At 38.6% G+C, this 27,468-nt stretch overlaps 1 protein-coding gene across 1 annotated transcript in view; it reads right to left on the minus strand.

Moving 5' to 3' along the window:
* Positions 1-27,468, minus strand: part of LOC310950587 (CUB and sushi domain-containing protein 3-like) — a gene marked incomplete at its 5' end in the record, with an annotated part of 253,461 nt that overhangs the window by 129,385 nt on the left and 96,608 nt on the right. The window contains 13 exons of the mRNA XM_083918484.1: positions 3,120-3,314; positions 3,643-3,830; positions 5,249-5,387; positions 6,841-7,032; positions 8,437-8,639; positions 9,802-9,928; positions 11,503-11,694; positions 13,597-13,753; positions 15,447-15,616; positions 16,294-16,482; positions 18,177-18,392; positions 23,346-23,462; positions 26,752-26,940. Of these exons, the coding sequence (XP_083774610.1) occupies positions 3,120-3,314; positions 3,643-3,830; positions 5,249-5,387; positions 6,841-7,032; positions 8,437-8,639; positions 9,802-9,928; positions 11,503-11,694; positions 13,597-13,753; positions 15,447-15,616; positions 16,294-16,482; positions 18,177-18,392; positions 23,346-23,462; positions 26,752-26,940 (2,274 nt within the window). The remainder of the gene's footprint in view (positions 1-3,119; positions 3,315-3,642; positions 3,831-5,248; positions 5,388-6,840; positions 7,033-8,436; positions 8,640-9,801; positions 9,929-11,502; positions 11,695-13,596; positions 13,754-15,446; positions 15,617-16,293; positions 16,483-18,176; positions 18,393-23,345; positions 23,463-26,751; positions 26,941-27,468) is intronic.

Here is a 27,468-nt window from a genome sequence, read left to right on the forward strand (position 1 = left end):
AGCTTACAATACCTGGGGAAATGCGGCAATAGAGTACAATTAGCAAATCCATTTAAACTGACACAAGTGCACAGGTATGCAGTTCATATCACAAAATGAGACGAAAAGTCCCTTTTGAACTCTCAGCTGCCGACAAATATAATTTTGGCCAGCATACCAAAATAATTTGACACTTGACACTTTGGGGACATTTTCAAAATGAAAGTGAGCTGTAAAAGAACAGAAAAGGAAGTCTGCGGTGTGTTTACAGGGTTAAGAGTTAGAAGGGAAACAACCAGCAAGGAAAAGTACTTTTTGCCTTCAATATACGTAAAAATACCATCAATCAACAAAACACATAATCGCAAAAGTTCCACACGCCTTGACTTAAATCAGCCTATATGGCCCGGCAGCGTGTTTTTAGAAAACTTTAGATTTTGATTAAAGCTCCAGCTGAAACAAGTTGTAGTGAGCAGACTGTGTGCATAACAAGTTCAGTTACTCTTGGTTTAAAGTCGCTGGATAAGTATTTACAATTTGAATTGATTAGAATATTAGAAAAGACTATCCATTCATCTTATGCAGTAATGCAGTTTGTGCCACTGAAGCCATAGGACACTATGGAGACCCCAACCACAACAGGGAATCTTTGAAAACTATTAGCTAGAAACATAAATCATACCGTTGCATAGTTTTACTTTCACCATCATAGTGCAGGCAGATATTTAACTGCCTACTACAGTAGGTTCATCAATGTAAGCAGTGGTGTACCCTGCACCTGCATCACATCTCAGAGTCTTATCTTAAGCTGTTAATGACATAGCTAATTTGCCAGGAGGCCCACTTTTGCCTCAGACCTCATGGACCATGCCTTCAGGTAAAGGAGCCTCGATTACAGTATAAACAAACACACACATTTGTTGGAGGGAAGCTGTCACCAGCTGCTCTGAACCCCTGTGGCCCAGACAAAGCAGCACAGGAGAAGTTGAACAAATCAAAAGATGAAAACAGAAGCGCTAATGTAGAAAGATAGATCAGCAATTTATCTGCATTTGGTTGTTGGAGTAGCAAGAAAGAAGTAATCAAACATATGTGATGACAAGTGGGACTCTTATTCAAGCTGATTTGCCAGACAGAATGTGAGTCATAGTGTCATGGTGGGCAAGGAATTTGAGAATGGTGCTGGTGGGAACGAGGGCACACTATACTGTCAATCCACAGCAGGTGAGAGCAGCACTACGGAGAGGAAGGGATTCTCAAGATATGCTTTAATGGATCCATACTGACAGGTGAGTGTAGTGCTAAGGAGAAGTGGGCACACTGCAAAACCTGCAAAAACAGTTTGTGTTCTGTAAGTCTGATGGGTAGATAACCTAAATGCCCAGAAAAAAAGGTGAATTTCTTTAAATATTTTTTTGTGTTTTTTCTTTCTCCAGTCTACTCTGATATTGAGTGCTCAAACATATCTGTTGTCATATTCTTACTGTCATATTATCAACCAATAACGTCAATAATAATGTCCCACAAATGTACTGACCTTGCTCTAGCTACATATGTAATCCATAGTCTGAACTGTACACCTTTTGTATTTAAATACATTACATTTTTAACTGTATCATTTTAGCATGTCTTATACAGTGTAATTGTTGCTGCCTACGAGTCGTGTTGGCAATTACCGACTTTTTCATGTACAGTGTAGGTTTTGCTTCTTTGGGAAATACTATCAACTTCAGTTAATTGCTAAATAATGTGAAGGGACAGGAGCTGGCCATATGTTGGGGCAGCTGAAGTCATTAGATATAGCCTTTAGATTGTTAAAGTCATCAGTTCAAACTTGGTTTCAAAGTGAAAATACTACATAGAGAGATGCTGCTGATGAACCCTTTAGGGCAAACATAATCCCAGGGCTGCATAGTGAAGTTATACAGGTGTCAACTGTAAAAGTAATGAATAGCTCCTTGGAGTAAGAGTGGGTGCTCCTGTCCCCTACTGCTGAAAATGAGAGCTGAATTCTGAATTCAACCATGGCAGATCAGATAGTTTCAGTATTAAAAATGGTGTAATGCTACTCAAGGGAGGAGCACTGGATGGATATCCTGCAACTCCTCACATCTTTTCTCACTTCTCTCCCTGACACTGGGATCACCATGATACTGAAAAGCTCTAGGAAAATCTGTACTATAGATTTGGCTGTGAATAATAAACGCTTCATTTGTGGTATATTACTTTCTTTGCAACAAACTGTGAAATTATTCATTCATTCATTCATCTTCAACCTCTTGTCCCTGTCGGGGTCGCGGGGGGCTGGAGCCGATCCCAGCATCGGGCGCGAGGCGGGGTACACCCTGGACAGGACGCCAGTCTATCGCAGGGCACATAGAGACGCACAGAGGCAGACAACCATTCACACCTATGGGCAATTTTAGAGTCATCAATTAACCTAACATTTAAAATTGAAAGGACTATAAAATGGACTATATTTCAACAACATTTAACAAGCATAAACTAATCCTGCAGACCTGGTAGACTCTTTACACCAATAAAACAGTGTGGCTTTATATGTTCAATAAAAGATAATACAATACTTTGTGGTATAGTCTTTTATTTTAATTTAGCACAAAGGTTGCCTCAGTTGACTTAACTTGTGAAGTTAGTGCCTTGTAGATCATGAATGTATTAACATTGCTTTGTTGCTTTTTGTCTATAATTATTTTAGTTTAGATTAACTGCAGGTTTTGTGTTTATTGGTTGATTTATGGGTTGATCACTTGATAACCTGAAATGTTTTGTGAAAGTTAGATCCTGTTGCTTTTAGCTGAAAGGGAGATTATTTAGTCTGATCAGACAGAGGGTTCAGTTGTTGGAAACAGCGCCACCAGTATGGAGGCACTAAATTGTTTTAACACGTTTGTCTCTGATACAAAGTTCTGACACAGTGTGTCCTCCATACCTGCAAATATTTATGTGATCTACATCAATACACAGAATTCTCTGCTCTGAGTCTTATGAGAGAAGTGTACACCACACTTTAACTCACTTTTACGAGGCACTGTCCTGGTATCACGCAGTATCAAATATTGACCAAACCGCTTGAGTGCAGTACTGAGGCATTATGTTAATGTAGAAGTGTTGCCTCTCACCTTGGCAACTTGGTTTGGCTCTGTCCCACTCTGGTCTCTTGCTGTTGCCCATGACACATGTTAGAGTGGAGTAGCCCTGCAGCTGGTAACCAGCCTCACAATGAAATGTCACCATAGATCCCAGCTTGTAGTCAGTACCCATTCTGGAGCCATTCATCACATTCCCTGGATCAAAACATGCCTCTCGAAGTTTTGCTGCCAATCAAAAGAACAAAGCTTTTTGAACAATGACAAGTGTCTAAAATGAGAGGGGTTTCAAATTAATAGGTATAAATCATTATGCAGGCTGCTAGAGTGTGTTTGATTTAACAATACATTACTTGTTAAAAAGTAAAATGGTAAACATGTTGAAAATTGATAAGGGTAAATCAAAGGTTTATCTCAAAGTTGGCATCAAAATGTACAGCAGCCAACTTTAAAGACATTATTCTCTGATTAATTTATATTCCAATTAAATCCCCTGCTGTAATAGAAACACAAAAAGATGCACATAGAATTCCACTTAAAGAGACATTTAGAGTACCTTTGTATTCCAAATGAAAGCCAGTGTAGCTCACAGAGCCGTCGCTGCGAAATGCTAAATACATGAAGTTGGAAGTGCTCTCTATCTTCTCGGGAAGTTTACTGTCTTGGAAACTGCCAATCAGATGAGCGCTGCTGTCTGGCCCATCGTAGATATACAAGAAATCATAGTTGGGCTCAATACTGAAGCTGTGACAAGTGAAAGAAACACACAAATGAGAGATAAAACAGTTATTATTTTTGCCAAGTCTTAACCACCAGATTGTACAGATTGTATGTGAGATTTAGAATGCATTAGGGTTTCAAAATGAGAGTGTACACCGCAGTGCTAGAAGTGAGTCATGCCAAGCGATTTGTTTTGCATCTCCAGACAAAGAGATAAAAAAAGATATCTCCCCCAAGAGGTGAGAAGAGATTAAATTGTTGTGACACTGCGCTGGCACAAAATCTTCCCAGACGGCAATGGCAATGCAGTGTGAAAAGATCGTTTCATATTGTAGCGCTGTATATCAAATCACATGTCGCAGTGAGAGAGAGAGAGGAGCATTTGTTTTCAAAAATAATGAGCGTGGTTTATGACAAAAATGTAAATAGCTTGGAGATAATTGAATTTGAGTTGGATCAAGGCAACTTCAATTTAAAATCATAACTCCATCCTTTCATTTGTCATTCCCAAGGGGGAAAGCCGCATTGTGCTAACTCTATTAGATGTTTGTTCTGAAGGACAAAGTTGAAAAAGAAAGATGGTGATTTCTCTCCTTCACCTCGAGAAGAGGGAAGTGGCTGGAAGTGCAGAAAGACCTGATGTATATATGCTGCTTCTAAAGCCCTTCATTAAACAACTAAGAAAAGAACAGTCAATAAGCAACACGACCCATACAAAGTGCACTCATGCTGATCTGTGAGTTTGCTCTACATATTGCTGCTACGTATTAAGATTGCAATTAACAAGGTAAAGCTTATAGTCCGAGATCATTCTGCCTAGGACATTTCACAGTTCTGCCTGTAATATACAGTATTCATCCATAAATCTTGTTTCACCACATTCAGCATAGTGGCAGGAATACCTGCCTCTGAGGCTTTATAGAGGCACTGTTGGTTTTTCCCCTATCTCCCAACACACCTGGACTCAAACTCAGGGCCTCTACCTCACACACATGGCTAACTTTGCTCAATACTATGATGTTTTAGCTGGTTCCACTGCAGAAAACAGGCAATTCCAAGGCACAACCTGAGCTACTGTGCATCCACTAAGAACTGACTCCATTCTGTGTCAGGTAGGTTACAAACATACCACAGGTTTAAGAAAAGCTTTATCTTGTAAGCTACTGGACCATGTACTTAACAGACACCGTTTTTAGTCGTCCTTCATATCCTGTAGAAACCTTCAATTTCAGGATTTCATTTTTAATTAGTTCCAAATAAGTCAACTTATGTGATCCACATGTGTGATGAATGTATCAAACCCCTGTGCTTTAAAATGTACATAATGCAACTGTGACAAAAAAATGTAGAATTTTTTTTTTACATTTAATCTGGCATCTAGTTCACCACATTTCCATTTAGTGTTAGTGTAAACAAAGTAAAATTGTAGCAGGTCATATTACCTGATGAACGCCAAGGAAATGACATAGTCAGAGTGGACAGCAATAAGCCAGTCACAGTCTTTGCTGTGTGGGTAGGGGTGTGGGTAATTGGGAGACAGGATGAATCCTGAAGATCCAGTCACATTGCCTCCACAAGGAGCTAGATAAGAGATACAAAGAGAGAAGAGATGGGTGAGAAAGATGCACACAGTGGTAACAAAGAAAGTCTTTAAATGTGCCTGACCTGTAGCAAACATCTTTGGCTGAGCTGAATTCGGTTTGAGAGACAGGTCAGGAATGTGCACTTGTAAATCATTAAATTAATTGACTCAAACTATATGACCTTTGTCTACCTCTATCAGCAACAACCATCAGGCACTGCAAGGGCAAAATCTAGGGCATTAGTGAGACTCACTTACAGCAGCTATTCTTCTGACACTTGTCTCACCAAGGCATTGGATTTTTCTGGTACATTATCCGCTTAATTTCCAGTGTAGCCTGTTAAGTGTTTTATTCAGTGATCAAGAGGTCAGCAGAGCACACAAAAGTGTCACCATGTGTAGTTGTACATATCAGGCAAGCATATAATGATACATATGTATCTTAGTTCTGGCGTTTATTAAGACTACTGCAACTCTTTCAACAATTCAAGTGCCATAAACTGAAAATGTAGCTGAATTTTACTTATTGCTCCTTGCTTGTCATGTAATTATCTTGATAATGTTTAGTACTTTTTACTGGTATGTTTATTGGATGTCATTAGGACTGAGGCAGATATGAAACTAACAAGATATTAGGACAAATTTACCAATTAATGCATATGGACATCTCTGCTCTAGGATTTAGCCGGATAGATTATTTTTATATGATTTTAAGCACATTACTCAGTGCTTCAGCATGTCAGAGGAGACTCTCTTTGCCTAAATCGTTAAGCCTCACAGAAGGCTTTACTTGTCATTCGTTGAGTTTGAAGAATAAACTGCCATGTGTCATGTTTCACTATGAAGAAGTATTGATGTATTAACAACACATAAATAAGTAGGTTGCTCTTATTCTGTACGGCAACATTTGAGTTGTTAAAGGAGAACTGCCATTACAACTGTCATTACATTATGCTGAGTCATGTAATCCTGTATTTGCATAGCCAGACTACAAATGCCTAGCTCTTTCCTGGTCAGGGTAAAAAAAACTTAGTTAGACCTGTTGGCAGCAACATCTAAGTTGTTTTTGGACCTACTTAGTGTAATTATTTCTAATTGCATTGTTAAGTAATTAGTTGTTAATCTCTAATAAGATTTTAGAGAACTCAGTCTTTGACTAGCTACAGAAGTGGATTTGTCCACATAAGAGTTGGCAATGACTCAAACATATGTGAAGAGTCATGTTTATCCTGCACAGTTCTTGAGACATCAATGAGAGAGAATTATAGTCTCTGCTGCAGCCAGTTAATAGAAAAACTCCCTCTCCCCCTCTTCCTCTCACCATCTCTTTTGCACTCTGGTCCCCTACACTTCCCTCCTTCCCCCTCTCACCTTCAATCCATATGCCTCTCTTTCTCCTCCACACATCTCCCCTCCCCTTTCTCTAACTCACACTATCTCCCTCTCTCTCACCGATACAGCTTGGAGGGCTGGGTTGCCAGTAGTATCTATTTTCCACTTGGATGCAGGTGATTCTACTCTCCCCCTGCAATTCATATCCCGGATCACAAGAGAAGGTCACCGAGTCACCGGGCTCCCGCCCTTCGCCATTGCGACTGCCATTCATGGGAATACCTGGATCTCTGCAAGCAGTGGCAAGCGAACCTAAGGGCAAACACACACGTGACACACATAAGTGCATATGTGCATGCAAAGTACAGGGAATTAATGAACGCATAAGAGAACACACATAAAGACACATGAAGTTTCCTGATATACGGCTGACACACGTCAAGCTCAAACAGAGTAGGACCACAGAGCAGATTACTGAATGATATCAGCCAAAATCCTGCTGTGTTATCCTAATCTGTTTTCTGAAGCACAGCTGTGGAGCCTAGAGCTATGAGAATGATCTAGTAGGATCCGATGGATTCTTCAAATATTCCCATCTTGACAGACTTTATTGAGAGACTTAACACAGTTAAGTATAGTGCAGTTTGTTGATGTTGTTGCTTTTTTTCTAAGATACAAAGACATCTAGAAAAAGTCTCATCAAGTACACAAGCAAAAAAAGGTAATAGTAATCGTATTGTATCTGATGTGATTACTAGATGACATACTCAGCACAATGCATTTGATCAAAAATGTATTTGTTCTCAAAATGTAGGCGCAAAAAAAAACAGTAAGTTTAACATCTGAAACAAATTATCATAATAGTTCACATTGCAATAAAAAGACACTAAACCTAAATTCTACATCTTCAGGATTATAGTTTGAAGAATTAATTCAATTTCAAAAAAGGTTTCTTGTTATTGTACTGGAAACATTTTATTGTATGTTCACACCTGAACATCGTAAACTGGTATCCTTGAAATATCCTGGGTACTATCCACATGAAAGTGTCACTCACTGACGAAGTCTGCAGATGTTAATTTAACATAAACAGGTTTTTGACCTGTAGCCTTAGGCAAAACGTGTAGTTAAGTGCAGTATGCATCTCCAGCATTGATTCCAGCTTTGATCGTGTGCAGTGAATCCCATGTAATTGATTTTTACATTATGCTGCCATGCCTGTGTACTAAAGAAAATGAAAACAATAGAAACCCATTACATATAGCATACAGGAGGTGTAATGGAACTGTGTACTCATGTGCTAGGTTTTGAAACTATTCACCAACAACACATGTAGACTGCCAGCAGTGAAGTGTGAAATAGCCCAGACTCTCACTGCTCATCAAGACAGATCCACTTGGCACAAGGAAAAGCTTCATGATAATCTGACATCATTTGGGGACATACTGCTTTGAAATTGACATGGGATTAACCTTTAACATACTCCTGACATGCTTAGCTTGCTCTCTGGGGACAACACTTAATACATGTGTATCAACATACTGTTACGTGTGACACATTCTCAAGTCAGTCACCTTTACGTACCTGTACATGTACCTACATATAAACCAAGTGAAATACCTAATGTTCTTAACTACTCACAGAGACTCTCAATAAGAGCAAACAATTTACAGTAAACATCTACAGTACAACCACTACTCGGAAGGAATAACTCACTGGAGAAGTCGATGGCAAAGCCAGACTTGGTAATATAAAAGTCAGTCTCAAACTGTATGGTAACGATGTTGAGAGTGGAGTGGATCCCCTCAGGCAGCAGCGAGCCGCTAACTTCCTTCAAAGACATCTCATTCTCGGGAGGCCCGTCCCACACTTTCAGGATGTCATGGGACGCCTCAGTGTCGAATGCAAGGAACTGGAGACTGGGAGAGGGGAACACATGAGATTGTTACTTTGGCTTTGTTTCGATTTAGTTCAGTTCAGTCAGTTAAGTCTTTGCATTTAACAAATAAGCAGATCATACTGAGATGCCTTCAGTTTATATAGCAGTATATTTAATCATGTTTAGTTGAATTAATGATGCTTGTGTTCACTAGTGCAATTATGCATTTCAAATACAACAACAAAAATGTTCTCAAGGCAAGCCAAATGAGTGCTAAACTTCACAGGAAATAATTGAGTTCAGTGGAGAGATCTAGAAACTGTGTCCACCTGCTTTCGGGTATTTAAGTTGAGATCATTCACCAATTTCAGCCAAAGTTAGAAATAGGAGAGCACAGACTTATCTGCAATCTCATCGAGAGATGGCCCAAAGCAGCTCTTCTGACAAAGAATGTGTTGGAGACTTTATGAAATCATAGCATGTTTACTTCGACCTCTAAGCCCAAATGGGTTTTATTTCACAGTTTTTCTCAACCAAAAAAAAAAATGCTTCCATGTTACGGAATAATTCCCCTGGGTGCTGTCACAGTCTCTACAAACTTCCCCTCCCAATCATTGTTTTAGAGTCGCTGCAGGCTGTTTCTCTTGATGACATCTAGCTTTAGAGGAGAACTCTTCATGTTTAAAATCTTAATGGAACTTTACAACATCTCATGAAAACACTTTTAGGATATTTTCCTCTTGGAGTATTTTAAAGTGAGGTCAAGTTAGGATGACATCAGTTAATATAAGAAGTATTTATTTAAATCAGCTCACTTCAGTTTACATCTAGGCAATTCTCTTGTATATAAACTGCAGTATCATGTAAACATCAATCAAATTCCATTAAGTTTTATCAATGTCTTACTGTGTCTTTGGTGAGCCAAACATATTTCATATATATTGGTTTCTTTTTAATTTTTTAATAATTTAAGGCCCAATTATTTTTTTTCCTCCCCATCATATTTCATGAGTAATGATGCTAAATAAAATTTGCATATTTTGATAAATTATTGCACAGTAAATAAAATATTCTACATTATAATGATTTTCTAAAATGTTATAAATGGCTTAGTTATACAAAGACAATAGCATAGAATATATAATTTACATTAGATATACAGTATATGCATAAATATACATGTACTCAGCCATTTGAGTTACCTGACAATGTTGCCAGAGTTGACCTCAATTGTCCAGGTGCACCTCAGATTGTTGTCGTAGGGGAAGGGATATCCAGGAGAGAGGATGCGCCCCGTAGACTCACCCTTAAAACTCCCACCACACTCCGCTGCACGCACACACACACACACACGCACGCACAGGCACACACACACACGCACGCTCAGGCACACACACACGTGCACGCATGCACGCACACACACACACACACACACACACACACACACACACACATGAAAACCTCCAAAGATGCAAACTCACACGAGGAAATAGATACATAAACACAAGCAAACACTGAAGTATGTATAAACCAAGTACAGAAAAGATGCTGTCAGAATCCAAGTTAACTGAAGCTCTAGTATACAATGAGGACTAATGAGCAACAGTTTAAGCTCTGCTGAAAATGAACAATTTTCTATTTCAACAGGTAATGGGAGTGCAACAAAGACTTCCGGCCTGTGCAGAGATTGTCACAGATGCAGATCTTGTTTTGTCTCTAAGTATGCCTCCTAATTACACCATTAATTAACTTTAAAAAGACTGTGTCCAGAAAATATATATGCTGGGACTTGCACTGCAAGGAGGGCACTGCTACAAATGTTAATGACTGAAGAAATATCTCATCATCCAATCTATGTTGTCTCTCCCCTGGTTATCGTCTTGCTATCTATATTACAGAACAAACAGCACTTAATTAATAGGAAAATTGCATTAGATCACCACAGTGGTAGACTATAATCAGTATCATAACACTGGGCAAATGTAAAAGTCCTTGACAGGAGCCAGGCTGTGGCCCTGGAGAAATTCCATTATACATTCAGCTCACAGATACAAAGCTCACTATTAATATTGACCATTCAGTGATCCAGCACTGTTAAACAGTTAATCAATAGACTGATTTAGTTTTTTTGTGGTTGTATTGAACATGCCACAATGCCAGACTTTAGTCTTTTCGCCAAAAAAGGAACAAATGCATGTTTAATTGAAAAAGGCAGTAGAACAAGGTGGCATTTAAAGTGCAATTCTGGACACATCAGGAATTTATAAATAATTTTTTACCCTAATCCATCACTGCTAGACATAAAGAAACAGACACTGCCTCACAACACCTTTGAGACTTTAACAGCATGCAGGTAATAGCTTTATCATTTTTATGTCTCTCTGTCTCAGCATGTTCTGAATATGAAAGTATAGTCAAGACCGTACATCATATCCATGACTCAATCTGATATGAATACTCTGATAAGTATGCCTTTAATTCTACAAAATGCTGATTAATGGCTTGTGGATTAAAACATCCAAATAACAAAGACTCTGAATCAAATAGTCAGAATCCCAGAAAAAGTTCAATAGCGATTTAAATTGCTTCACTATCGTATTCTTAATGACTCTACACAGACATTTCTGCATCAGAACACACAGAAAGATGATTGACAATGAAGCATCAGCTCTGTATATATTATCTTACTAAATGACAAGCAGCATATTTTCTTTTAACAGAGTTCAATTAAGTAGAAATCATGTTGGGGTAAATCCTTAGGATTAACACCTAGCTGAGCAATGTTGACAATCTGCCTGTGCTGAATAATAATATACTACACAAGGAGAGGAAAAGAGATGTAAAGAGACAGGGACCAAAACTTGAGACAAGGCTAGCATACGAACGTAGACGGAAAAGATTACCTATACATGATGGCAGGTGGTTGTCCCATGCCCTTCTCTCCCCAGTCATGCACTTGAGTATGCCACTGCCGTGCAGGGTGTAACCTTGGTCGCAACCAAACATGATGGCGCTTCCAGCAAAGTGACCCTGGTCACTGACTTTGAAGCCGAACTGTGGCACACCCGGATCATCGCAGTGGGATAGCTCAAAGCCTGGACAAATAAGATTGAGAGGAGAAGGAGAAAGGGGTGTTGGTCCACTGGAGAGTAGCCATTCTGTAAATCAGTATCATCTTTCCATTAATCTGTATTGTGAAGAGGTATTGATTGAGCTTTGAGAATTAATTTCTAGTTAAGGGTTAAGCTTACATCCCCGTTATATTACTTGGCATTCAAATATTTCTTTTGGACAGAGAGCACAATTAGATGTTCACAATTAAATGTTCAAGTGGGTGTGGCTTTTGCCATGATTGAAGAAGAGCCTTTCCACTCGGAAACCTTTTGGGTTAATACAAAAGAAATAAAATCAACAAACCCCAAACAACTAAATGTTGCTATAACTCTATAGCTTACCATGTTTGAACTTGACCATGGCTGTAATATGTATTCCTCTCTTTCAGGTAGTAAATGTAAGTGTTCTGCTATGCAGCAACAGTGGCCGCACATAAACCCAGCTTTGCTGATTTATGATCTCTTCTCACAGCAAGGTCCATGCCCATGCCAGATGTTATGGTAGTATTACAAGTGTCATGCCCAGTATAAATCTCCTGCAGTTACTGCTCACATTTAGAAAATTACCTCCGCACTTTTGGTAAAAGAGTCATGAAAACATGAGCCGGTTTCATGTTCACACTAGATTTAAGCTGCCAATATCCCACATTCCCCTTGCACTTGTACTATTCATACATCAGTCTTACATCTCCAAGTTGAAAAAGGCTGCTCATTATTATTTTGAGATGGATAAAGGGTGCTAATTTACACTCTGCCATTTACCTTGTGCACATCACTGGAAACATTTGAAAGGAAATCTAAGTATGCAACACTTAATTATGGCTAATTCTGCAGCTCAAAGGCATCTCGTAATTAAACCATTATTTCTCCTAAATTAATTGTAGTTGCATTTAGACGCTGATGGCAATTATTTAGTTTGTTGTAAATGATTACACATCCCTGATTATTGTACATTTTATCATTATTTTTGCAGGGCTGTCAGGTAGTAAACCCAAATGTATGACTCATAACAAACTTCACTCTATTTAAAAAACTGATGTATTTGACCTATAGTATAACTGTTTGGACCTGGCACATTTGGTGCAAGTATTAGAAAATGACAATTGACAGTGTGGGCCTAGTTACCACAAGTTATCTAAAACCTTTTTGCTTGCATTCAATGTCTAAACAGCACATGGCCTGTTGCCATTCTCACTATGTTGAATTCTACCTTAGAAAACCCACTGGTAGATGAAAAGAATTCAAAGAGCTCAATTGCAGGTGAAACACAAAAACACTTTAAATTGGACTGCAAAATGCAGTGTCACCAAAACATTCCCTCATCACAGTAATAAATTAGAAACAGTTAGCGACAATACACAGTCAGCAAGCCAATTAGAGTGGAAAAACAAAACCCATCTATTACTGGCCCACTTACAGCAATGACCCAAACTTTCAATATACACGCACACTGTATAAGGCACACACTATAAACAATGCTTGCACATACACATCGCTAATGCACACAAAAACACACTAATTTCAAACAGTACTAACAATAATTCACCTGTTTTAACAAGGTACAGTTCGACAAGCATGGATGCTAATTGCAAGTGTGGAGAGTAAAGTAAAAGAGGGAAAGGGAAGCCGCATAGAGAGAAGCAGAAGGAGATAAAGGGTGGAAAGAAAAAAAGCTGATTTTCCTGCAGGAATGGCACAGAAACACCATGCTGTGTTTAATGGATACCCTGACAGTGAACGACAGTGAAGAAGAGTGAGGGTCAATTAAAATTTTCTTTAAAATTCTGCTACTTGAAATGCCTGGCTCCTGAAGTGCAGCCAAATTCACTCATTTGAAAAAAAACCTTTAGGCCCTCCTCCCCTAGGGAAATAAATGTGACTTACTGTGGTATATGAGCCGGAACCCCGCTGCTGTCGCCTCCTGGTCTGAGTAAAACTCAAGCCACAGATAGTTGGAGGTGCTGGTAAGGGACATACCTTGCATCGATTTGCCTGTGTATGTCCCAAGGAGTGGGGCTGCACCGTCTTTACCATCATACACCTGATCAGAGACAGATAAAAGAAGAATATTGAGGTTTTTCTGTTTGGTCAAGGCAGATGGTTGCCGACCTATAGCCCTGTTCTGTTTGAGGTTTCTTCCCACTGAAGGGGAGTTTTTCTTCACTACCTTTGCCAGGTGCTTATTAATGGGGGAATGTTCTGTAAATGAAAGTGTGATCTCGAATGGCTCTATATGAAAAGTGTCACAAGATAACTTCTGCTTCATTTGGTGCCATATAACTCAAATTAAATTGTTTATGGAAGATTAAATAATAAGGTAAAGTAGAATGATATTATTAAGAACTAAATATTAAAACTGATGAAAGAGAGCCAAAATTAAAGACGCCATTAGTACTATATATATCTATTTATATATATATATATATATATATATATGTGTGTGTGTGTGTGTGTGTGTGTGTGTGTGTGTGTATGTATGTATGTATGTATGTATGTATGTATGTATATATATAGAAAACTATATACACATACATACACATACATATATATATATATGCCATACCCATATCCACAGCAGGTCTCCAAGGTGAACAGCCTCTGGCATGTTAGATCATATATATATGTATCCTGTGTTTTATGTGACCACATCTGTTGCAAAACTAGTGTACTATATGAGATGTAAAACTTGAATAGGAGTGACCATAATTCTTAAAATTGATTTGATAGTGTGCATCTGTAGAGGTAACAAGGCAGATGGTTGGATCCATGATGCCAAATTAAAAAACGACTTTTTTGAAGGTTTGGAGGAATTATTGTTTTTTTTTACTGTATGCTATTTATATCATCAAATTTTCAAAGGGAATACCAATTGTGAACTATTATATCAGAAATAAAAGGGTTAGGGTAATCAAAGGCTTAAAAGTGGTGCATTCTCCAAGCCAAGAGTAAAGCACTTGCCACATTGTTTTTCTATGTTGTGTAGATTTTTGCAAAATCTAATTCCCTTTTGATTGTTATTTTTAATTATTATTTTTTCAAATCACATATCTGTTTTGATCCATATGCCTAATGGAGATTATTTGTTGAAGAAGGGCCCTTTGAAATGCTTAAGAATGTCCAGCAGTATACCTTATCTTTCCTGATTGACATTGGTGAAATAAAAAATGAATTACAAGGCTCTTGGCTCTTCCTTTGGAATACTACTGGGCCCCCCTCTGTTATGATAAGTTTTTCTATTTTCTTCAAGTCAATTTAGCTCACGTCTTTTCAGATTTCAGATGTTTATAAAATGACTAAGTACAAGAGATTACTGTCTACACAACTCCATTACTAGAAACACTGATAGTAGGCTACAATGCTCTGTTAATTGGAGCATTAGACAAGACATCTACATCCCAAAAAGAGTACTTTACAGCCGTGAAGTGGGGACTACAAAGTCATTTGCATCACATTTGTGGTGTTGTTAAAATGCCCTTGAGCAAAGAAATGAATCCCTTCCCTCCCAGAGGGATGATAATGCTGCCGCTTCTGCTGTTTGACCTTTGCTCTGACTTCCTAGGCAAAACAATTCTGCATTCTGCTTGATGCTTTTCATAAAGTCCCTTTTGGTTTCCTGTGTTGTACATAATTAAAAGACCACCAGGACCTGCCTCACTTACTTAAACATTAATTAAACAATGACAAATTTATCTATTTTCTGTCGACAACAAGAAGCGACCACATTGTGTCTTTACCTTGAGGATGTCACCTTGTGCAAGTTGAAAGGTGGTGGCAGTGATGTTGATGCCTTTGCCCGTTTGGACCTGAATGCTGTACACACATTCGTGGCTATTGTCATAGTGCATTGGATAGTTTGGTGACAAAAGAACTCCCTCATTGTTTGCAACTGTCGATCCACACTCCGCTGCAACAAAAAAACACAGAAAATAATTCTTTATTTGTTTTGCTTTAAAATTAGAGCATTTATACTTTAAAATACATTACCAGACTATACATTTCTATACTTTTTACTGTGTTTCCAAGGACTACTATATACAATCCTACTACTATAATGTGAAATTTAATTTAGTCAGTCGCCACAGGAATACTTTTCTAACATAGGCCTGAAATGATATGGCAGAGGCAGGGTTTTGTAAAAGTATGCAGGCTCTCCATCACAGGGTGTGATGGCACAAGTTTAAATGACAAAATGCATCTGTTATGAAACAACTACCTCTCTGGAGTAATCGCTTAAAATGTGCAAGAAATGTAATTGAGCTTCTCTGGGACCAAATAAATCAGTGCCGTTGCATTGTCCCAGAACTCCTCTCCCCTAACCTGTCCTTGGAGCACCCTTCAGCAGAAAAGAGATCTCCAGGGATAGTTTAAACCTAGCAGCTCATATCAGTATTAATTAATACAGGACTGCACTTTTAAGTGTGGTCTACTTAAGTTAATCCAATTCCACTGAGTTCTAGAGTGTCTAATAAAAAGTTAATATCTGTGCCAAACATTTAATACAAACATTGGCTAACAGTGCACAATTTGAAATATGCATAAATAAACAGGAAAGAAATGGAATAAAAGTAGCTGACCACGTACCCACACACCTTGGCAGAGGGGCGCTCCACATGCGGCGGCCACCTCCCAAGCACACAATCTCCCTCGCCCCCTGTAGACGATATCCTGTGTTGCAGTAGAACGCCAGTGAGTCCCCAATGCCAAAACTAGAGCCTGTGTGCCAGCCAAACTGAGGCGTTCCGGGGTCTTGACACGGTTCAAGATCGTACTCTGGAAACAATATAACAATAATATCAAATAAAAATCTTGTATTACCAACAAAAATATATTATCAATGATCCATTAGAATTGTGTGTTACTTATATTTGTCATTATAATCCCAAAGGAAAATAACTGTCTTGCGCCCTTCAATGAAACTCTGAGTGCATGTTCTGCCAAAGCAAGCAATATCGTAGCTTGTGGGTCGGTCTTACTCAAGGACACTTCATCAGGTCGGGATACATGCCAAAAGCTTGAACCCTGGATGTCTGGATGAAGGATGGATTCTCAGAAAACTAGGCCACCCTGCATGCAATATTATTATACATAGGCTATAGGTGGCCGTATCACATGAGATGTAGATGCAACTCAGGCTGCATAAGAAGAATAAGGGCCTGTTCTCACCTTGTATTAACATCTCTCCTGAGTGATCACATCACAAGTGGACAGCGCTCAGTAAGTCTGTTTATACCTGGCAGCAGAATGCGTCTCCACATGTCCGTCTGAGTGTCCACTTGTGATCTAATTTCACATACTCGCTGTGTATGTAAATAAGCATGTGCATCACTGCCCTTTACATGTAGATACTGTAGGTCTTACTCCCGGAAGCATTACTCTCAAGGATTATATTTGGTGGTATGCAGGATTATGTACAACTATTTAAACACTACAAAACGTTAAAGCAGTGTCCTACTGTAGGATGTAGCCTGACAACATTGGCAAATTTTCCTAAAAGGTAAAAAAAAGGAATTCTAGCGCATGCAGGCGCACGCAGGCGCACGCAGGCGCACGCAGGCGCGCGCGCACACACACACACACACACGCACACGCACGCGCACGCGCACGCGCACACGCACACACACACATACACACATACACACACACACACACACACACACACACACACACACACACATGAATATTCATGGCTGCATAAGTTATCCTTCACTTCAGTGAGCAGCAGGCAAACATTTAGTCAGAATGCTCAAGAAACAAACCCCCTCTCTCCCTTTTTCTACTTTGCTACTATCTCTCTCACTCTTTTTCTCTCTTCCTCACTCTGTCCACCCTCCCCATCAACCCTGCTCACTCAGCATCGCCATCTGTCTCATCTCTTTTCTCACACTGTATCCCTCCCTAAGCCTCCCATCTCACCCTCTCTCCATTTCTCCATTCCTTAGTCTCTGCATGGGGGGCCTATTATATCTATACCCCCTCTGCCCCCCACCTCCCCTCCCCCTTCCCTCCATCTCCGCAGTCCTGAGGATACTGACCCACATGGTATGCTTTGATGATCATTCCCATCACGGTCAGGCAGCTTCTACCTGCGTGACCTCGTTGTCTCTTAATTATCCTCCTCTGATCGGCGCAGCCTGAGGCATGGTCTACCATAAGCCTGCTCCCATTCTGACCGACAAATCACTCCTCACATGTTACTTTATGCACGCTTTAGAGAGGCTTAGCACTTTTGATCTCATCATTGAACGAGCTGTCTTTCTCATTCTGTCTGTCACAGTGTCTTTTACTTCTGCTTTTTACCCCTTCTACTTAACAACTCCACCCACCACATTTTCAGCATTCTCACTCCTCCACATAATTAATCTTGCTTCTTCTTTTACAGCTTTCCCTACCCATCATGTCTACACAGCTACCAAAACTCCCCCCTCCCTGGCTCATACAGACAGAACCATCCCATGCTTTCATACCTGAGAAGGAGATGTTGAATCCCTGCAGCGATATAGAGAAGTCAGAGATGAAGCGTAGTTGGGCCTTGAAGTTCCCATACAGGCCAGCGTTAACTGGTGAAGGCCTCTCTGAGCCGGTGAGTCGAGCCAGTGGCTGGGCAAAGCTGCCGTTTTCTGTTATCAGTAGGTAGTCATGGTGATCCTCCAGGTGGAAGGAGTAAAAAGTGAATTGGACACCTTGGAGGAGAAAATAAGAACTCCCAGCATTAGATGATTTTTTCAGGAAAATACAGTACGAATAATTACTGATTTAGAGACAGAAAAAGCTTTAATTATAATAGGTAGTGTCTTTATTTGTTTTTTTCATGTCCATACTGACCCATAAGGTTAAGACATGGAATTGCTGTTTACATTGTAGGACACAGAATGAAATGTTATGCAATAACCTTTAAACTGAATGTGACTATTATTCAATATAAATTTTAGCAATAATTTCAAATGTCATTATCATGATTAAAAATCAGTTGTATTAATGTGGGTTTAGTTTGGTGAAATATCCATCTACAGAAAAGGCATTTTTCATTCATTAAATAATAAATGGTTTGATCCTTACACCAGCACTCAGAATGGGTGTACTAAAATAAATCCTACTAAATTATCATAAAATAAAAAGTTATCCACAAAGCAATTTCAGTCAAAAGCAACTGGACTTGGTTGTTTTTCAAGGAAGACGTTTCACCTCTCATCCAAGAGGCTTCATCAGTTCATGTACGCATCTGACCAGGCTGGGACTGGTCCAACTATCTGGTGTGGAGATCCAGGTATTTGACCTTTAACAAGGCCAATGATGTCACTGGAACCCTTTGTGCCCCAAATGTTAACAACCGTCGTTAGAGTGACAGTCGTTGGTGGGAAGTAGGTTTCGACTTTGTTGGTGTTCTATTGGCCATAACGATTGTCACTCTAATGACGGTCGTTGGCATTTGGATCACAAAGTGACATCATCAGCCTTGTGAGAGGTTAAATAACTGGATCTCCACACCAGTTAGTTGGACAAGTCCCAGCCTGGTCAGATGCGTACATGAACTGATGAAGCCTCTTGGATGAGAGGTGAAACATCTTCCTAGACAAATAACCAAGTTCAGTTGCTTTTGACTGAAATTGCTTTGGGGATAACGATGACCTGGACGAATGAGAACAATCAGAGGCCTAAAATAAAAAGGGAAAAAGGAAAAAATTACATTATACAAGATACAAAAAATATGAAACGAAATTTCAAATGGAAAGTGAATAGAAAACTAAACAATGCAAATGATTGTAACAGATTCACTCTAGGGATGGGAATTGAGAACCGGTTCCAGATGAGAACTGGTAAAACACTGGAATCGTATGCCTCCAAGCTTGTCAATTTCCTTTACCAATGCTTGCATGTTTTCTGACAGTTGTGCATGGCAAATAAAAATAATTCAGACTTGGCTACGGCTATGCTGCTGGAATCCTACAACAAGGAGTCAAAGAGACTAAGAAACATTCCAAAGTGGGGCTTCGTTACATAAAGATGACAACAGTGCTATCATGTCAAGCAATGGTGGAAACACCAGCAACATGCTGAAAAATCTTTTTAAGTTTGATGTTGATCTTTTGAAAATGTATTATTTTTAGTTCCAGCAGGAATACAATGTATTTGACACTATGAGCACCACTGCATCCCAACCAAGCAGCATGTCCGTAATGAAGGTGTTAAGAGTTTCCTCTAGGATTTTTTTCAGCAAATGGAGCAGGCCAACAACAACAGCAGTCTGCTGTATATAGAGGAAACCCCAGGATTATCCTGTTATAACATTAGCAAAACTCTGGCTTCTTTGATGAAGAAAACCTAAATGAAAATGAATGCTGTGCAAATAGTCTGTCTTTTCATCTACAATGTGTTCAGACTCTGATAAAAAAAAAAAGGTTGCATTGAGATTGAAAACCTGTCTGCTTTTATTCCACACAGAAAATTGATCAGGAATTAGTACTGAAATTGTTCAAGAATCATACCGATATTAATATAGTCTTGTGTAGTCAGCATCAATTCAATTCAACCTAATCCCATCCCTGCTTAAAACCATGTCATTGAAAAATCATGACCTTTCCACCATCTCTGACATTTTTTTTGTAAGTTTTAGGTTGGAAAACAAGATCTACTGTACATGTATACTCCCTGCTTCTATTTTCAAACTGTAACTCAGACCCAATAACATTCTATCCATGATGGCCAATTGGCTGCTTTTCAGTACAATAAGCACTGCCATTTTAGAGCCATCTGTTGAATCTGTTTGAATATGACTCTATAATGTCCTCCAGAATGTTTGGCTCACTTGATAAAAAAAGTCCCAAATGGCCATAAAATAAATAACAAAATGAAATGATTGATTGTGCTCTGTAAAACAGCAATTATATTATAGAGAGTCAAGCCAAATTATCAATTAATTAAGATGCGTCCCAGTGAGGGGACATCCCAATATTTTAATATAGTTGGTACAGGATGTTGGTAATTACTGAGTAGAATAGTTACATAGCTACTATCCCACAGCAATGGGATAAAAAATACCAAAAAAAAAAAATAGTGAACTTCAAGGAACTTCAGGGAACTTTAATCTCATCGTCAAGTCAATAATTGATTATTCCTTCCAATTGGACAATTTGGGCTGCAGCAAGCATAAACATACATAACAACAACAAACATAAAACCTATTGCTGCTGGAGGAGAGGAAGGAGTGGCTCTGCCGGTTATCAGACAGCTAGACAGAATCAGGTAATCAGGCAGCTATAGAAGCATGTTTGTAACTTGGTTCTTGTCTCTTGGCAGTAGGCTGGGTCCAGGGACAGGGCAGCAATGAGGCAAGCATTGCATTCGACCTTTAGCTGTCCGAGCGACGGCTGTTCTTTAGTGTTTGATTTTGTTTGACTGTAATTCATATCTGAATATATTATAGATATCTATATAATATATATGAAGTCTTTAATTGACATTATGACAAAGTTGCCTATTCAAATGCTAAACAAGCGATCTGATGCTGATATGCAGTAAAATAGACACTTTAGATTGTCTGCAATATGAATGTATTTAGTCTCTCTAACTACGAAACATCATCAGTCACACATGTGTTCTGTTAACATATTAAACCTTAAAATCGACAAATATCAATGTAAATCTCATATCATACTATTGAGTTAAGGTGTGTGCTAGCTCATCCCGTACGAGTCTACTGTAACATACAGCAGCTGACGACATAGGGGGGCTTTCAACTATGCACAGAATTCAGAATTGTCATTTAAGCTTCTCAGTAGGTTCAAGTGTCCACCAGTAATATAATAATATATTGAACATAAAATATTGTCAACATCACAATCAACAATGTAATATATGCACCTTATCAAAAATGTGTTGCGTTATAGTTTATTTTCATCCCTTAGTATTAATAATAAACCTCATTTTTTTATCATGCTCCTGAGTTTTGGGTGTGTCCATGAATAAATCCTTAGCCGCCCATATTTGCAGTGTTTTATGAGTGTACCCTTTACAAGGTTTGATTATTAATTGCCCAACACTAAATTAATTTGGCACTTTTAATAGCTTGCACCATATAAGGCCATGTGTCAAATTTCATTTTAATTAGTCAATTAGTTGGAAATTTTCATAATTTTGAGTTGTTGTCATCAGTGTTCAGTTGTGGGTGCAATTGAGTTTTATGTCTCCAGTTACTGTTGAATGTAAGATAAGGTCCCATGTAAGAAATGAAAAGGATAATGCTGTTGATAGGAGAACGTATAAGAGGTTATTGTTATAATCACTGAAAAGATATAAGAAAGAAGAGAAAACAATACAGTGCAGTTCAAACAAGTTTGCAGTTGTTGGTGTGAGTTATTTAGGGGTGGATTAAGGGATGTCCATACCCCTTTACTGTAAGCCTCTTAGAAACTACATACACAGATACAGTATAACCATCATGACCCTAGTGGCATAAATCACATATTTATAGCTATGTGTACAGTTACATTCAACTTGTCTTATATTGCAAGAAAAATAATCAGCAGGAGGAGATGAACACAAATTGGACACTTCACAGGCAGAAATGTAAAAATGCTTGATTTTCCTTTTATCATGTAAAAGGAGGGAAGGACTGCGGATAGGTCGTGTGAGACTTCAACCATCAGAAGTGATCTTGAGAGGAAACAGAGGTCCTACTTTTTAATAACAATAGTAATAATTGTAATAGTTATAATAATAACATTAATTGCTTATGTATAAGTAGTACAATATTGCATTCAATGGACTTTTTTGAAGAGGATTACAAGAAACAGTATGGTAAAATAGAGGGATAATAATCAAGCGCTAGGGCACTGAGATTAGCTCAGTGTGCCTTTCAGATGAAAATTAATAAGGGGGTCTTGGAGAATTGATTACTGATCATACAACTGATAGTGAGAATAATGGATTTAAACTAACCAAACAAAGAATAATAAGTGAATAAAACTGAGATACCGGATTGCTCTTACCGGGTGAACCACTGAAATGCCAAAGTTATTCATTAAATGAGCTGAAAACTTGATGAAACACAGATACACTCTTAACAGTGTAACGTGCTGTCCAACTGAAGAATTTATAAAGCAGCATACTGTACAACACTGGATCATATAAGTATAATAAGTGGAAGAACTGCTGATAAAGAAGAACTACAAATTAAACTGAATTATCCGACACTAGAATACAAAAAAGAATCACACAGATAAATTTTCAATGAGTTAACACCTCAGAGTATAATATTATCTTTAGACATATTCTGGACAGTTGCCAAACATGAAAAAAGTCAGTGCATTTAAATTCTCTTTGCTCAAATCACTTCTCACTTTATAACAATAAATCTCTGTAATGTTCTTGGAATCTGTTGAGGGGTTACCATTTTTAATTTATACAGAGTTTTATAACCTTGCCATTGTGAGGACTACTGAATGTCAGTGTGGTAAGGACTATAAAAAAATATGGAGGTGTAGTGTGTGACGGACTCACACAAGTACAAAATAAAAATCCTTCTCAAATTAGTAAATCTAAAGTATAACACTCAAGACCAAAAGTATTTCAGTATGCATTGTATGTATACTCATATGTTGACAAATGCATTATTTAAATTGGTGGGGTTTTCCTACCTTTTCCATGGCTGACTTCTACAGTCCATGTACAGTTCAGGGAGTTAGGATACAGCTCTGGGAAGCCAGGGGATAAGATGATCCCTCCAGGGCCCCTGATATCCCCACCGCATGATGCTGAATAAAAAAGGAAGATAATAAATGATAACTGTTGCTGTAAAAAAAAAAGAAATTCGTAAATGAACCAATAAATCCTTCACCTGAAGTCAGAGGAACAATTTAAATGAATAATGCATTTTAGTCATATCACATCCTGTCCTGCTATTTTAATGAGTACCTGTAATTCTGCCAACACAATGTTTTTTTTCTCCCTCTCTCAAAACCTGCCCTACTGCCAGGACGATAAATTATTCATCAATCCAGCTATCCATCCATAGTTTTTTCACTCCTAGGTATCTTAAACTGAAAGACATAGTCATCAAACATGATAATCAATTTAATTTACTTACAATTCACAATAACTCCCATAAGCATATTCAGCAGATTAGAGCATCAGACCTTACTATGAATGTAAAAGTGATTTTGAATCTTCCAAATAGAAACAATCAGTCCAGTGCTGCGTTCATCTACCTCTCAGTCATATTGGGAGGATAATCCAGGTGCTACACACCATGTAGAGAAGTTACAGTCGACGTAATAGGTGGGGGTTGGGGAAAAAAAACAAAAAACGATTCACCTAAGTATTGCGATTCTTTATTTAATGTCTGAATGATTCAATTGATTCATCTTAGTCTACTTGGAGGTAGGAAGAAGTGACTGCTTCTATTGTTGTCGTCTATGAGTGACTTGACATCCACTTCTACAAAACAAGCCGAAGCTAAAGCAGGAAATAGTGGACGGTCTGCGCTCTGCGCAGATGCAACAGGGCGAGGAGAGGAGAGACTCGCCCAAGTTTGCTAATAGATACACCTGTGACTACATCTGGTTTCCAAAATAAGTGTGAAAGGGTTTCTACAAAATAAATGGAAATGAGATTGATAGGATTATATTCACCTGTGATCCCCATAAATTACAAAGAAAATACCAATAACTTGTGAAAAGATAAACACTTCCTTACAATGGGTGATACATTGGAATCAAAATGTTTACTCTATCAATTTAGAGATTTTCCAAAGTAAATGACTCTCAAAGTGTATGATTCTCAGGCATGTTGACTATTGACTTTACTGCCAGAACAATCTCATCAAAGGAAGTTAATGAGATAAATCTCTACCTTCATTGAGGACTCAGGACTGGGAGGTTAATGCTATATATCCGTTAGAAGGTTAAAAAGGTATAATATGTTGTATTATCCTAAAAAGCAATATAAAAAGTAATACAAAAGTAATCCCCCTCCATCAGCACGTAAAAAGTGTGTGGTGGTGTCTATATCTGCAGAGACCCTGCCCTCATCCTGAATTTGCTGTTTATTTCTTATTTTAATGGTGGACATAGACATTGGGTGTTGACAACCCCAAATGGGTGTTTAACCTCCAGCTATAACAATGAATAGGGTGAGTAACGCTTAGATCCCCAACAGCCACTTTGTGACAACCCTCTCCCTCAGCATCTAGTAGTGACACAAAGGGCATAAGGCAGTGTGTCTATTTTACCAACACACACACAGGGAGAGAGACAGGGAGAAGCACTGCATTCACTCATAATCCGACAATGTGGCACTTTCTAGCAGGACTCTGTGGAGGTGTGTGTGTGTGTGTGTGCGTGTTAAATTGTGCTGAAACAATCAAAATATACTGTTTTCGTCTATTGATTTACTGCTTTGTCCACAATGAATGGTGCATACTATTCATTCAGTCTCAAGCTCGCTCGACCATCGTTTCTCTCTCTATCTGACTTTGTGGATGACTGTGTGTTTACTAGTAAGCGATACTTAATACATACAATACCGTTAACTGGTCTAATTGGATATTAATCAGACCTGCAACCATTTTCTCATGCTGCCATTGTGTTTAAACTAAAAGGTAATTTCACAAAATGAGCACTCGTTTTTAAATATAGCATTGATCAAAATCGGTGTGTGTGTGTGTGTGTGTGTGTGTGTGTGTGTGTGTGTGTGTGTGTGTGTGTGTGTGTGTGTGTGTGTGTGTGTGTGTGTGTGTACAACCAAATGCCTGGATGTCTTCTTCAAAACAGCAATTGTTGACAAATATTAGAAGTAGAACTTGTGCATGTACATAATTTCAAAGTAATGAATGTCAGATGATGTTTTGAGGATCACTGAGACGCCTGAGGCTCTACAGCTGCAACCCCCCCTCCCCTTCCCTTATCGTCTCTCCTTCCACCCTTGGGCCCTCCAGCAAGCACTACACATCAAGGCCTGAATCCTTACCCACCAACAAAATTATATCAAATATTTTATTAATGAGCCAAAATTACATAAAGTCATTAAAAGTGGATGAGTACACTTGGCAAACGATCTACTTTAGAGGCTCCATAGACAGAGAGCCAAGGCATTTGGCACCAGTCTGGCACACACCTAGGCAAGAAAATGCTCCAAGATATAAAATTAATTTTCAGGACAACTGTTGGGCTGAAGCTGCCTGCATAACACGGCACTGTATCTTATGCACGGTATGGTGCTCACCGGCAACCCTTGCATGTATTCTATTTGTTTCAAATGAGTGATCCGTGACTAAAATACATCATTTACGGTTTGTGAGCCTCAACAATAATCGCCACAATTGTCCTTCAGTGTGCTTTAAACAGCACAAAAAGCAGAACTATAGAAACACAACCATGGGGGAGATTTTGAAAGATATCAAAAGTATCAGGAACATGCTTGACTTGCTTTAAAGTTGATCATTATCTATCTTCAGTATCATGTGAAACCAACTTAGTTGGTTACACAAGGACTGTTTTTTTTAAATGTTTGGATAGTGAGACCTGCTGTAGGCTTTCCTTATTCACTTCTGCGTCGTTACCATTTGCAATAAAGGCAAGAGGTAATGACTCAAACCTCGTTTTGAGGTTTGAGAATGAATACAGTAATGGAAGCAGCTGCGGTAAGAACCTTTTGAAAAATGTATTTAGAAACCTCTTGCCAGTTACTAATGGCAGCATCCCATAAGTATTTGTGGCTTAAAGACTGCTAGACTATACACACTATGTACAAATAAACTGTGTTTTTTCTCAAAATAATGCTGACATCCTAATAAGTCAATTATTAAATGTCCCTTCATTGACTCTTAACATTCATGTGAGGATACTTCAAGGACAAGAAGGGTGGTCCTAGAATCTTATCATTCAGCTCTAAGGTGTTCAAATCATATATTATGTCACAGAGTCGAACATGCAAACCAAAAAAGTATTTACAAAAAGTACAAATTTGATTAGCATTGACGCAAAAAGAAATTGTGATGAGGCTGATGCCTGAGCTGGAATGCACTGCAAAAACATATACACATACCATCACAAGTGGGCAGTGGGTGGCTCCAGAAGTGGTTCTTCTCACAAACCAGTGATTCCTCGTGGCTCAGCCTGTATCCTGGATCACACTGGAAGGACACCGTGGAACCAATGGACAGGTCATGGCTTAACCGTACCCCATTAACTGGAATACCAGGATCCATGCAGGAGTATGTGTCCAATGTGACCACTAGAGAAATTAAAATCAAACACTTAAATACGTTTTGAGACAACTGTTCATCTTTACAATTACATTTAAATTGGAACTGTTGTATTTTAATTTTATCGCAATTCCTTTGTTTACAACCTTTAGGTAGAGTCTAGTTTTTTGTTCACCTAAGGACTTGCTTTCTGTTACTGTGAACGATGATAATCACCAAGCAATACATCTTCATTCTGTTGTGACGTGATATTTATCACGTTCAGCAATATTCTTAAAGTTACTATGTTCTTTTCATTCTGTCACACAGTATGTCAGATTATGTTCAACTATTTATACTGACGAAGAGAAAGTCTGCTCTTTGTTCTGCAAATGAAGTAAGACTGTTAAGCTACAGAGGTATATTGATGTCATACAGCTTTCATGAAATATGAAATGGCAATTCTATTTTTGCAATCAGTAAAATCTCTAGGCCACATTCATAAAAAAGGGGCTGACAGAAGCTTTGATGTTATTATAATCATACCACAAAAGGTAGGTCTCAGGTTGCATAAATAA

Source organism: Echiichthys vipera (genome assembly GCF_963691815.1).
Source record: "Echiichthys vipera genome assembly, chromosome: 8".
NCBI lineage: Eukaryota > Metazoa > Chordata > Actinopteri > Perciformes > Trachinidae > Echiichthys > Echiichthys vipera.